Source organism: Saccopteryx bilineata, chromosome 3 (assembly GCF_036850765.1).
Source record: "Saccopteryx bilineata isolate mSacBil1 chromosome 3, mSacBil1_pri_phased_curated, whole genome shotgun sequence".
Classification (NCBI taxonomy): Eukaryota; Metazoa; Chordata; class Mammalia; order Chiroptera; family Emballonuridae; genus Saccopteryx; species Saccopteryx bilineata.
In genome coordinates, this window is record NC_089492.1 from 56,778,970 (window position 1) to 56,792,167 (window position 13,198).

Below are 13,198 nucleotides of genomic sequence, written 5' to 3' on the forward strand. Positions count from 1 at the left end.
AAGGGGAAGGGAAAATGTTGAAAAGCATGGCTCTTAATTAAAACGGACAAATTAGCCTGACCAGGCCGTGGCGCAGTGGATAGAGCCTTGGACTGGGATGCAGAGGACCCAGGTTTGAGACACCGAGGTCGCCAGCTTGAGCGCGGGCTCATCTGGTTTGAGCAAAGCTCACCAGCCTGGACCCAAGGTCGCTGGCTCGAGCAAGGGGTTACTCGGTCTGCCGAAGGCCCTTGCTCAAGGCACATATGAGAAAGCAATCAATGAACAACTAAGGTGTTGCAATGCGCAACGAAAAACTAATGATTGATGCTTCTCATCTCTCTGTTTCTGTCTGTGTGTCCCTGTCTATCCCTCTCTCTGACTCTGTCTCTGTAAAAAAAAAAAAAAATTAAAACGGACAAATTAATGTCTCCCAAATGGAACGGCACCGCTGCCTTTCACCCACAGAACTAAGCATTATTTATTAAGACATTTTGCTTCTAAATATAATGTTTATGATAACCACAATATTGTTAACTATTTGTGATACGTATTAAGGAAGGAAGGGCTGAAGTGTGAGTGTGCACAACTGGTTGGGAGGGCAGCCATGGTTCTGTGTGGCCTAAGCCTGGGGTACAAAGGCGGGTGGGATAGCCGATTAGGTGAGCATGTGCACCTTCCCGTGAACCACTTCTCAGCAGCCAACCTGGAAGCCCGGAATCATCCTTACTAACCCCGTTCACCCTCACATCCAGCCTGTCTCAAATTGGGTTCAGTGCACTTCTTGAAATTGTCTACACTTGTCTCCATCCCTAAAGACACCCTGATAAAGGTGACATGAATGAAGTGTCTTTAAGCCCTTATTTTACCATCTCAGATTCCCTAAAGAGGTAGGTATGATTATTATCCCCATTTTGGAGAAGGGAAACGGGAGGCACAGGAATATTGAGTAACCTGCCCAAGGCTACTCAGCGATTAAGAAACAGCTAGGATGCAAACCCAAAAGCAGTGTCAGAATGGACAACCCTCAGAGCCTGGCTGCCATCTCCCCTCTCCTGGGCAGCTCCGACTGGCCACTGGCAGCTACTTTCATCTTCTCCCCTCTCTGTGGCCAGGGGGATTTCTCAAAATTACCAGTCTGACCATGTCACTGATATTCATTACCCTGCAGTGCTTGCCCTTTACTCTGTGTCTAATCCAGAATCCACCTGCCCCTTTCCCTCACCCCTGGTCAGTTTCTCACGAGTGTCCCCCTACTACTCTGTGCCAGCTGTTGGTGTCCTGTAAATGTCCTAAATGTACCATCCAGAGCCGCTCTGACAGTGGATGCTGTGTCTCCCATGCCTTTCCTCCAGTGCTTCCCCTCATCACTGTCCTTCCAACTGACTACTGAGAAGTGCTTGTGGGAAGTCCTTTGTAACAGTCCTGCCACGTTTTTCATCAACATTATTCAATTATTATTCATATGATGTATTTTAAATCTTGTTTTTAAAAATTGCCACAGGTTCCTTAAAGATAATTGCTTGGTCAATAGGTATTAATCGATTGAACACAGTCTGTAATTTAGTAAGCACTCTTATATTTTGAGTGCATTTCTCTTACATTTGTAAAGAATTCAAAAGTTAGCATTGTCCTGGAAAACTGTGCTTCTTTTACTTCAATGGCCAGAATGTTTCTCTGCATATATCTATGAAAGTGACCCACAGTCGAGCTAGAGTCTGAGACTGAAGTCACTCAGCATAAATACTATTAGGAAAAAATCAAAAAGCAACATGGGACAATATTATTCATAATATAAATGTTTTGTTAGGCAACTGGAAAATCACTTCTTCAAGAATTCTCGTTAACCTCAAAGGCAAATTGCTATTTTTCCTATTTGCCTCCAAGACTGTTTGAGCTGAAGACATTTTCAAGTTCACCAAATCCAACACATTCATTTTCTTAGATGAGATCAAGACACTGAGATGTCAGTTGATTTAGAGTTGAATTAGTCAGATGCCCTCTTTCAAAAACATTAGCACCTTTCCTCTGCCATAACACACATGAGCAGTGCCCAGTTTTCACATGCTTAAGATATCTCTGTGGGTAAAAGTGGGGTTTTGTTCAATCCCAGGGTCCTTGCTCTAATTCTAATACTTTTTTCCTACATAAAATTTAAATATTAATTAGGGCCTGACCTGTGGTGGCACAGTGGATCAAGCGTCAACCTGGAATGCTGAGGTCGCCGGTTCAAAACCCTGGGCTTGCCTGGTTAAGGCACATATGGGAGTTGATGCTTCCTGCTCCTCTCCCCTTCTCTCTCTCTCTGTCTCTCTTCTCTAAAAAAATTAATAAATAAATAAAATAATTAAAAACATTTTCAATATTAATTAGGCATTAACTATGTTTTTTATTTTGCTTACTGCAAGCAGTTGGCCGCAGTGTTTTATAATACCAAATTTTAAAAGCAGGAGAGGTTGCGCAGAGATCTGAACTTGCCGTTTCAGTTGTGACGCCCATTCCCGTGGCAGTCCTTGGTGGGGGCCGGGGTAACCCCTTATCTGCCCGACCACAGGCATTGAAGCACACGTTGACTGGGTTGGAGGAACGTTGGCTTTCAGCATTTTTTATATAAACTGTGTGTAATACGCTTCATTTTCTAGTTCTGTTTCCAGCATTGCAAATGTTCTTAGATCCAGCATGCGGGGTCTCCCTACTGTTACACGTCAGCTGGGGGTCCAAGTCTTCACCTAACTGTCCCTGTGAGCAGCTGGCAGATTTGAAGTTAGAAGGATTCATGCCACTTTGGTTTTAAAAGCTTCAAATTCTCTGGGATTGCTATTTTTGTGCCCCCAAAACCCAGACTTTTTACTCATTTAAGAGACAAGATAGCTTGGCTCTTTTCTCTGTGTCAGTGGCATTTCGATTCTAATCTGAAGTTCTCTTCCTTCCCCTTCCGTTTGACACTCAAAGGCTGGGCCAGGTCCCTTGGAGTCTGTGAGAAACCCAATCTCGAGTCACACCCCAAAGCTACAGAAACAGGCTCTGAGTCTCACAGAGATCTTGGGGCTGGGCAGGTACTGGAGAGTGAGTGGGCGTAACCATTTCTTCCTCTGTGCCCTCCCCACACAGACCAGGACTCCCACACAGATGTGACTCTGGCCAGGTCCTCAATGGGAGGGCGCTGTAGGGCTCTGCCCCTTGATCACCCCCAGGCCAGGTTGCTGTTGAGCTCATGTCTGCCCTGACTCATTGGGCCATTTTGTACCTCAGCTCCAACAATTTTTTATTCTCCATTCCTTTTTATCCTTCATGAATTACTCAAGTGGATACCCAGTGGGATAGAATGTAGCCAAAATGGTTGGTGAATGGAAGTTCTCTCTCCCTCAGGCTTGTATTCTCTCTCCTTAGCCCTACATAAGTCAGAGATCAAGTAGAGCTGTATAACTTTTTATGAAACCCTGTGTGGCTGAGACTCGTTTTCCTTCCCTGAAACAAAACTAAGAGGAAATTGAAGTTCCCACCCCAACCCCTGGCCTCTTCCCGTCAGTGCTTAGCCACACCTGAGGGGCTTATCCAGGTATTGGAGGGCTGCACAGGGCTGTGTCTGCAGAGGGTTGTGTTATCCAGGTGTCGGAGGACTGCGACAGGGCTGTGTCCGCAGAGGGTCATGTCATCCAGGTGTCAGAGGACTGCGGCAGGGCTGTGTCAGCAAAGGGTCATGTAACACAGTGCTCTCTGAACACAATTCGTGCTTATCATGTTGATGACATTGAATTGTAGCTCCAGTGTGTCATTTACCATCCAACTAGCTTTCTCAAATGCACCTGGTGTACATCATACAATACCCCAGGATCTTACAGCTCTGTCCCAGCCAACACTAAACATTGAAAAGTAGAACAGAAGTTAAGAATTATGGAAATATTAAGAGTAGTAGCCAAAGCCACCTTCAGTGTTTTTGAAGTAGCTTGAGTTTGTTGGCTAAAACAGTTAGAAAATTTAGATTGTATCTCATTATCTTGTGGCATCCCAGCCAGTTTCTACAGCTTGTTCTGTGGCTTTCAATTCTTCCAGTAAGATGTTTTTTTATTCTTGTGAAAGAATTCAAACTAAAACTTCTATGGCCATTTCTAAATATCATCAGTGTGTTGAAACTATTAGGGAAATTGGCAATGACAGGGGAATGAAGGAGAGGGAGAGAAACGAAAGTAAATGAAGCGTAGTTACAGAGAATTAATTTTTTTCTAACATAATTCTTTCACACTGGTTTTAGGTCTCATTTGCTTCCTAAGGTTGGGTGGTGTGAGTGCCCAGAGGAGCCTTCCTAGGGGTGTCTGTTTACCCATTCTCATGCCTTCTTTTCTGTGAAGAAAGAAAGTGTGAAAGGAAGACAGTGAGCTTTCCAAATAATAATTCCTAGAAAATAGATATTTCTCAGTCTGACGAGTTGAGAGTAATGATTTTTATGGAGTGTTCCAAATGGTACCACAGCCTGCCTTAACAAACAGGGCAGGATGGAAAGTCAGCTCAGTAGTGGTGGACGTTTGGGGCTTCTGTTCTAATATGAAGGAGTTAGAAGACAGGCCATTATGAGTTTACATGCCAGTGGATGTTATATATTAACTACAGCTTATCATTCAAAGAATATTTTTCTGAGAACAGCAAATGCAGGAACTATAGAGAAGTTCAGTCATGGGTTCCCAGTTGCCGTTTTGAAATTGGAAATAACTCATTGTTAGCTCCTCAGAATCACATGATTTTAGATGGAGAAGGGATAGGAATCTTGTCCAAGAACCTCATGTCATTAATAGGTGAGGACACAAGGCCCTAGAAGAAGAGGCATACACTCTGTCTCCTATTGCCAGTGGGACATCTTCCTGCTGGCTGGAGTTTGCTATAGTCTTTAGGTGGGAAGGTGATGGGTGCAGATAGCAATCCTGTCTTTTTACTCCATCTCCAGGCCTTCTGGCACTGTCCCCTCCCTGGATGAATTTTGAAAGCTGCAGGGGCAATCAGTGAAGATGTCACACATGGTCAAGAGAAACATGACCTGTCCTGGAGGCAACCCTCACTCAGTGCCCTGGGTGTGAACGGGAGGGTTTGGCTCACAGCCCAGGCTCTGCTGCTCAGTCTGGCCGTGAGCCCTCTTAGTGAAGTGGACCCCAGTTCATTTTCCCAGGGAGATGGACCCAGGGTGATTGATGGGCAGACCCAAATAGACCCAGGATTATGGGTGGGCTGACCCAGAGTCTTGGCAGAGTAACCATTGCTCCTCTTCTGGCTTTTCATTCAAAATATGTTCAAAGTACAATCTTACTTTTTCTTCATAAGAGGGGGTGGGTTTTTTAAAAAAACTAAATGGAAGAATTATAATAGAACCACACAATTAAAGGAAATCATTATGTAGGAATTGCCTTGGGGCTATATGTTCTAATATTTTTATTAGCACAAATCCTTTTGCAGATTACCAAAATTGTTTCTAACGAAACATGGCAATGGGTGTATTTAGAGATTAAAAGTTTCAAAGACGATAAGGAGAGATATCAGCCCCCCACACACAGTTGTTATTAATAGACATTTCCTTTTCCTACCATGAGAGCAAATGATTTTATAGTAATAGCACTTGACTTATTTTGAAAATTAGTTACTTGACATATAAGTTGAATATATTACTCTGATAATGGTTCTAATTATAACCAGAGATGCTAGAGAAAGGTCTTTAACCAGTTACTTTCAAATGCTGATGTTTTCCTAAATGTTCTCTGCCAGCAGTAACAGGAAAGAGGAGCTGTTCCCAGGGCTGCAGAGATAAGTGCTACAGTATATTGTTTTGAAAGCAGAAAAACTCTGTATATATTTATATATATATATATATATATATATATATATATATATATATATATATATATATAGAAAGATTGAGAAGTGTTTCATTATACTGGTTTTGGTTGGGGATGTGGGGATAGGGTTAGTCAAGTTCAGAAAGCCATGAATTAGTCCTATGAATGCTTGACTATTCTGCAAGTTCTTTATACAGTAACATTTTAGGTATGATTGACATCTTAAGATTTTGTTTAGGGGGTTGGGGGAATACAGACCACAAAGAAACTTTTGATTTCTGTTCATTAAGTGGGAAAATTAATGGAGCATTTAAAATCAAATTGTCTGCTTCTGTTGTTAATCTAGAAGTATTTTTAGCTTTTCTTTCTAATTAAAAAATAAGCTTATGATTGAATGAACTTCATAAGTCTTCTTGATTTCCAGGAAAAGGTGTTTTCAAATATATTGGTTGGCAAAAAAATGGGATAACTGAAACATTGATTTCTAAAACGTTTTTCATAGTGGCTGCCATTCCCATTTCTGCCTATCGTTTTAGTTTTTGAAGAGTTAAGAAGTGCTTGTGTCAAGTGTTAATTGAGAGATGGATGGTAAGAAGTCTGAAGTTTTGCTTCATTGTAAAAGAGACACAATTCACCATTGTCGTTGTTATAGCCTAAACCAGATAGGGATTCTTAGGAACCCAGCGGCATATAACGAACTGGTAACCAGGCTTTGCTAAACCCACACTTCTACATTCATCTAGCATTTCCTGGGTTTTGACATAAATAATGCCAACCGGGCGTGATCGGAGGCGGTTCCCACCAATGGGGAGACAGCTGGAAGAGTCCGTGCGTGGGAAATGTCAGCCCCTTTCTCACAGAGGCCGGCCTCTGCCGGTGGCACGCGAGGCGCAGGCTCGGACCCCAGCCCCGCGGTGTGCTCTGTGAGCCGGAATCGCCGCGGGAACCGAGCTCCGGAGCTGGCGGGCGGCGGGCGGAGGCGGCGCCGCGGGGTTTCTCGGTTGCTACATCCGTGATGTCACTGGCCCATCCTAACCCGCGGTTGGTTGTTTTGTGTTTCAGCTCTGCCTGCAGTTGAACACAAAGACCTGGAGGAGACTCCCACGTTCTCGGCGAAAAGAAAGGTGGAGGCGGAACAGATTGAAGGAACTTGTGGCTGGTGGCCTCTTTGTGCCGGGGCTGCCTGGCAGGGGAAAGTGAACTAAAGCCACAGTGGTGGTTAATGGGCCGTGAGATGAGGCGCTGCTGCTGCCGCCGCTGCTGCTGACACTCAGGTACCAGGGTCCGTCTGCTGCCCTTTGTGCTTCGGGTACATGTGTCTGTTCAGCGCATCCGGAGGCGCCCAGAAGAGAATCCAACACGGCCGCCGGGGAGAGACCGCCCACCATGCCCACGGAGACCCTACAGACAGGTAGCATGGTGAAGCCCGTCAGCCCCGCCGGCACCTTCACCTCGGCCGTGCCCCTGCGCATCCTCAACAAGGGGCCCGACTACTTTCGCAGGCAGGCCGAGCCCAACCCCAAAAGACTCAGCGCCGTGGAGAGGCTGGAGGCCGACAAGGCCAAGTATGTCAAGAGTCAGGAGGTCATCAACGCCAAGCAGGAGCCAGTGAAGCCGGCCGTGCTGGCCAAGCCCCCGGTGTGCCCCGGCGCCAAGCGCGCGCTGGGCAGCCCCACGCTCAAAGTGTTCGGGCCGAACGCCAAGACCGAGAGCGGCGTGCAGAGGGAGACGCTGAAGCTCGAGATCCTGAAGAACATCATCAACAGCTCTGAAGGCTCCAGCTCGGGTTCGGGCCACAAGCACAGCTCCCGAAACTGGCCGCCGCACAGGCCGGACGCCACCGACCTGCACCGACACTCCTTCGCCGAGTCCCTGAAGGTGTACCCGACGCAGGGCCGGGGCAGCCCGCAGGAGAGCAGCTCCCACGTGGGCAGGAGGCTGCTGGAGCAGACGGCCGAGTCCTTCCTGCACGTCTCCCACAGCTCCTCGGACATCCGCAAAGTGACCAGTGTGAAGCCCTTAAAAGCGATCGCCTGCAGTAGCTCCGCTCCGCCTCTGCCTCCCAAACCCAAGGTCGCTGCCATGGCCACCATGAAGTCCCCTGAAGTCGACCCTGTGGAACCAGCTTGCGGAGTCAGCCGAAGACCCTCCCTCCAGCGGTCTAAGTCGGACTTGAGTGACAGATATTTCCGGGTGGACGCAGACGTGGAGAGGTTCTTTAACTACTGCGGACTGGACCCCGAAGAGCTGGAAAACCTTGGAATGGAAAACTTTGCAAGGGCTAATTCTGACATCATATCCCTCAACTTCCGCAGTGCAAGTATGATCAGCTCAGACTGTGAACAGTCTCAGGACAGTAACAGTGACCTTAGAAATGATGACAGTGCCAATGACCGGGTGCCATATGGCATTTCTGCGATCGAAAGAAATGCTAGGATCATCAAGTGGTTATATAGCATCAAACAAGCTAGAGAATCACAGAAGGTCTCCCACGTGTAAGAGAAAATGCGTGCAAAGGAGGGAAGGGGTGGGTCTCTGTCTGTGCATACACAGTTGTGAAGGTTGTGAGGTCTCCTTGAAGTGTTGTGAGCTTCTCCACTTTCTTTGTGTTGCTTGTTGTGCAATGTTTTCAAGTTGCATGCCTGTCAACATGGGGACTGACCTGGCATCCATGTCAACCATCCTGCAGAGCCTGGCTGAACATACGTCATCTGCCAAAAGTTTCAGTCCAGAATCTGATTAGGGCTTTGATCTCAAGCAAAACTGTTTACACAGAAACGGTATACAACTTCTTCAATATTTATGTGGTTCTTGTGTTTTATATCCCGCGCTGTTGTGTCTTATTAAAAGTTTTATCAACTGGCTTTTAAGTTGAAAGTAGAATCTTTTTGAAATAAAAAGCCAATTTGCCTACATGTGAGACCAAAACAATGGGGAAATAAATGGGATCTGCTACCAAACAGATAGAATGACTGACCTAAGGTAGAACCAGGCTGGGTTTTCTGAGGAAGAAAGTGGTGAGCCTAATGTTAATCACTTACATGGTGCAATTCTCTTGCCACTTGCTAAAGTAATGGTTGGGACAATGATGCTACTTTCTGTGTCCTACTCAGTGTGTATATAAATGTTGGTGGTTCTGTGTAATACTGACCCCAAGAACAGACAATCAGATGCAGCGGAGGTGATTATATCTGGGAGGTTGAATGGGGTTTTGTTGATATTTTTCTGATTTGGGTTGATTCAGAGATTTCTACTGTTAATCTTCTGACAGGAATGGCCATCTAAAGCTGTTACCCAACATCTTAAAATTTGGGGGGTTTGTTTTTTTGGTCAGTAATTAATCCCATGCTGATTCTCATCCCTCTCTCCTCCATTGCTTTGTTGTTGTTTTATTTGGGAGAGGGGAGCCGGGCTTGTCCAGGTTTGAGCTATCTGAAGACATGAACACAAACAAATAACCAGCCATATCAGTACTGAGCCTCCATATCAACAGTGAACAACTTTGGTAGCTGGACCATATCTGAGCAGTGTGACTGTGTTGTCTTGCATATGTTATTTTCTCAGGCTGTAGACCTTGGTTACAGCTTTGGGAACTATAGAAACATGACATTCATATAGCTTCACCCCCACGCCCCATGGTCTCTAGTGCTACATATCAACTTGTTCCCTTTTCTCCCCAATAACTTGTCTTCCAGTTAGCTGTCAACCAGGGGACAGTTGTGGTGTGGTAGCAGAGGCACACATGCAGTGGTCTGCTTCATTACTTTTGTAGTTATGCTCTGAAATCCAAGAGCACTACCTTAGACTTCATCAGCTAATAAGAAACTTTTTATGGTATAAATGCTGTAAGACTTTGTACATACTTCAGTTGTTATGAAATCTCAAAGAAAAAAAAAAGAAAAAGTTACACTAATAAATAGCTCTGGTGCAGGCACTAATGGTGGTGGTTTCTCTTTGTACTTTCCTTTGCTCCCTCCACAAAAGTTTAACTTTGGAATGTCAGCCAGAAGCACATTTTTGATAGTCTTGAAGAAACTTTGTTTCACCAAGTTATTTTCACTATATCATAATTATTTTGAACAGCAGTGTTCTTAATAGTAGCTGTAGCAATGTTGCATCAGGTTTCTTAAAATATGCTGCCTCTTCTTTAGTTAGTTCACACTTCAGTTATTTTTATCTTTTCTTAAACATCTAAATCTTTCACATCTTTCACTAGACTCTTCAGTTATAAATATGTATGAGTTCTTACAGTGGAGACATACCTTGGAAATGCATAGCTTTGTTCTTATTATACACGGCCAACATCATTAACATGACATCTGTTCATACAATAGTCAATCATTCATTCTTCTTGCAGCAGGTCATTTGTTGGGTGGACTCCCTTTCTCAGGCCTCACAATAGACCCGTGACTATTATGGTCAACAATATAGTCTCTGTCTCAAGGAACTTAGATTTTCACATTTATTTGTAGTCCCCTTAGTTAGTGGAAATGTCTTATCTCCTATTAGGACATTGAGTGTTCAACAGTATTTATTGAATCAAGTTATTTGAAGATTAACATTTCTTCAAAATTCCATATAATATATAAATGTAGAAAAAGTATTACATAAAAAAGTCATTTTCAGAAACAGAAATAATGCGATTCCCAACTATTATTGTTCATAAACATTTTCCTTCTGAAAATCAAATTTGGTTCCTTGACTCTCCCTACTGGTTTTGAATTTATTCTGGTTCTCTGATTAATTTTTAGTTCAATTAGAATCCTACTTCCCCAAAGAAATATTTTGAAATTCAGCTATGAGTGGTGATTATATAGTGCATGCAAGATAACAGGATGAAAATACACGCAGATACACTAAAATTTTTCCTTAATCATTGGAATAGAAATGTGGCCATTTTTAATATTCAAGACTTAGCATTTGTATATCAAGCTCTTTCTGGGGCTATTGAAATATCAAAAATAGATGTTCTTTTTCTCAGGAAACCAGTTTGGTTGGGAGACGAGCACTTCTTTACTAATTTAATATCACTGCCCTATGCTGTTTCAGTCAGATTCTATTGAATCTTCTAATATTTCAAAACCACATTAAATTGTATCCCAACAGGGCTATCACTCATCTCATTATAATTCATAAATATCCTGTGGTCTTATTTGTACAATGGACAAATATGAGACTTTTTGGTTCTCTTTATGGAAGGCGGGAACCCATTTTTTGTTCTTGAAATTACAGTTTTTATAAAGGACTAATTCCAATGCTTAATCGTAAATTCTAAGAGGGGGATGTTTCCTAATTGTAAAGACTTTTTAGCAAAATGCTCATTTAATTTTTGCATGAAAATAAGTATATTGTGTGTGTGTATGTATGTATGATGTTGGTATAAATACAGGGTTGTCATATAGTTCAGCACACTTTTATCCTCCACACTAATGTTTTTCAACTGCCCATTTGCAGACTGGTCCACCAGAAAATTTGAGTTAGTTTGTGAAAGAGTTAATCTCCCTGATGTATGAAGATTATAGACCCAATGATCTTGGTCAAATTCACTTATGCTGAGGATGATTTCTGCCTTAGTGGTCCCCTAATAAATCCATTTGCACTGGTCCCCAGTGTTAAAGGTTGAAAACCACTGCTCTACCCAGTGCAAAGTGAAGCATAGTTGCACTAGATGGCCCTGGAAACTGGTTGCTCTCTGAAAACCCCCAAATTTTAAGGCGGTCCTCCCATATCTACCTCCTCTGCCACTGTCTTTGTTCTAATTCTCTTCTCTTACCTGATCTATTAGAACTTCCTAACTGGAAGTCTCCCCTCAGCCATCTCTTCTCATCCCATTTTATGCCCAAGATATCAAAATCAAAGTCTGACTATGAAAAAATGCTATGTAAAGGTGTCCTCTACATTAAAACATCCTCTAGCTTGAATATTTTGCTTATAGTATAAATCCTAGCTTCTGAACAAAGAATGTTAGGCATTTGCCTTTCAGACCTCATCTTCTCTGTCCCTTCTGCCACCCTTTCTAGGTACCAGGCTCCAACCAAGGAAGTTACCACTGTGAACTTCTTACCACTGCATTAATGATTTATTGCTGTGTAACAAACATTCTCAAAACTCAACAAATTAAAACAATATTATCTCAGTTTCTGTGGTTTAGGAATCCTAGAGTGGCTTAGCCAGAAGGTTCTGGTGCAGAGTATCTCATAGGCTACAGACAAGATATTAGTCAGGGCGGTATCATCTGAAGGCTTGGCTAGGGCTGGAGGATATAATTCTAAGATGGCTCACGTGGTATTGGCAAGATTTCTTACAACATGGCATCTGGCTTCGCCCAGAGAGAATGACCCAAGAGAAAGCAGGGAAGAAGTCACATGCCTTTCATGATCCAGTATTCTAAAGAACACCCACCCACCACATTCAGTTCATTTAGAAGCTTGTCACTAAATCATCCCACACTTATAGAAAGGATTAGACTTCATCTTTTAATGGAAGGAATATCAAAGACTTTGTGAACATGTTTTGAAATCACCACTAGTGATAAGTTTCAGTTCCTTTTCATTCTGTAACGAATGCTTTCTCCTCCCTTCTTGACCTTGCAAACTCTTGCTCTTTCAAGATTCAAAACAACCATCAACCAGGGAGATTATTTTGAGTTCCTATGTTGTCTTTTTCCTTTAGGCTGGCTAGACTAAATAGTGACTTCGTGGGAATTTTAAAATGGTATATCTTCCCCAAAACATTTTATTTTCTTCCAGGAAAAAAGCCTGTCTTAGTAAATTTACAAAATCAGATAATTATGATGTGAACTATAACCTCAGAGTTGGGCTGTGCATAACATGTAGGCCAGAGTATATATAGTAGAAGACCCTTATTAAATATTGAGTATATTTTTTTAACCTATCATGTTTAAGTCCTATGCCACTTACTCAATTAATGTAATCACAATGAACTGAAGGTAGTAGTTATTGTCCCATTTTAGAGGTTAAGAACTTCAATGCCAAGGAGATTAAGCCCCTTAACTAAGATCTCAGTGGAAGCAAGTAACAGAATGGCACTTGAACTCAAGTCCAAGATTCCAACCCTACCCTCTGTGCAACCCAGCTCAAGGTAAGAGGCAGACTGAGTGGTGTTGTACTTAAAAACATAAGTGCCCTTACATTCATTTTCATCTTCATTATTTTATCTTCTGCCTGTTTATATAAGCATATCCAAACAGTCCAAATTTCAGCAATTTCACTCTTACCTAAATGGTAACCAATAAAATTTAGAAAAGGACTTGAGCTGTTCTATTAAGAGTAACATACAGCCCATTGAGTTCAAAGACACAAGGCTGTTAGAATTGCATTTTTTCAGTGCTGGAAGTGTTATATTTTGAAGCCACATCCTGCCTATTTTGATCAAGGACT

The 13,198-nt window shown here is 42.9% G+C and overlaps 1 protein-coding gene across 11 annotated transcripts in view; it reads left to right on the top strand.

Moving 5' to 3' along the window:
- FAM110B (family with sequence similarity 110 member B) overlaps positions 1–8,711 on the top strand; it is a 161,578-nt gene extending 152,867 nt beyond the window's left edge. For all 11 annotated transcript variants that reach the window (XM_066266161.1, XM_066266163.1, XM_066266160.1 and 8 more), the window contains one exon: positions 6,861–8,711. In XM_066266161.1, the coding sequence (XP_066122258.1) occupies positions 7,185–8,297 (1,113 nt within the window). In that variant the 5' untranslated portion in view covers positions 6,861–7,184 and the 3' untranslated portion in view covers positions 8,298–8,711. The remainder of the gene's footprint in view (positions 1–6,860) is intronic.
- The last annotated feature ends 4,487 nt before the right edge of the window (positions 8,712–13,198 follow it).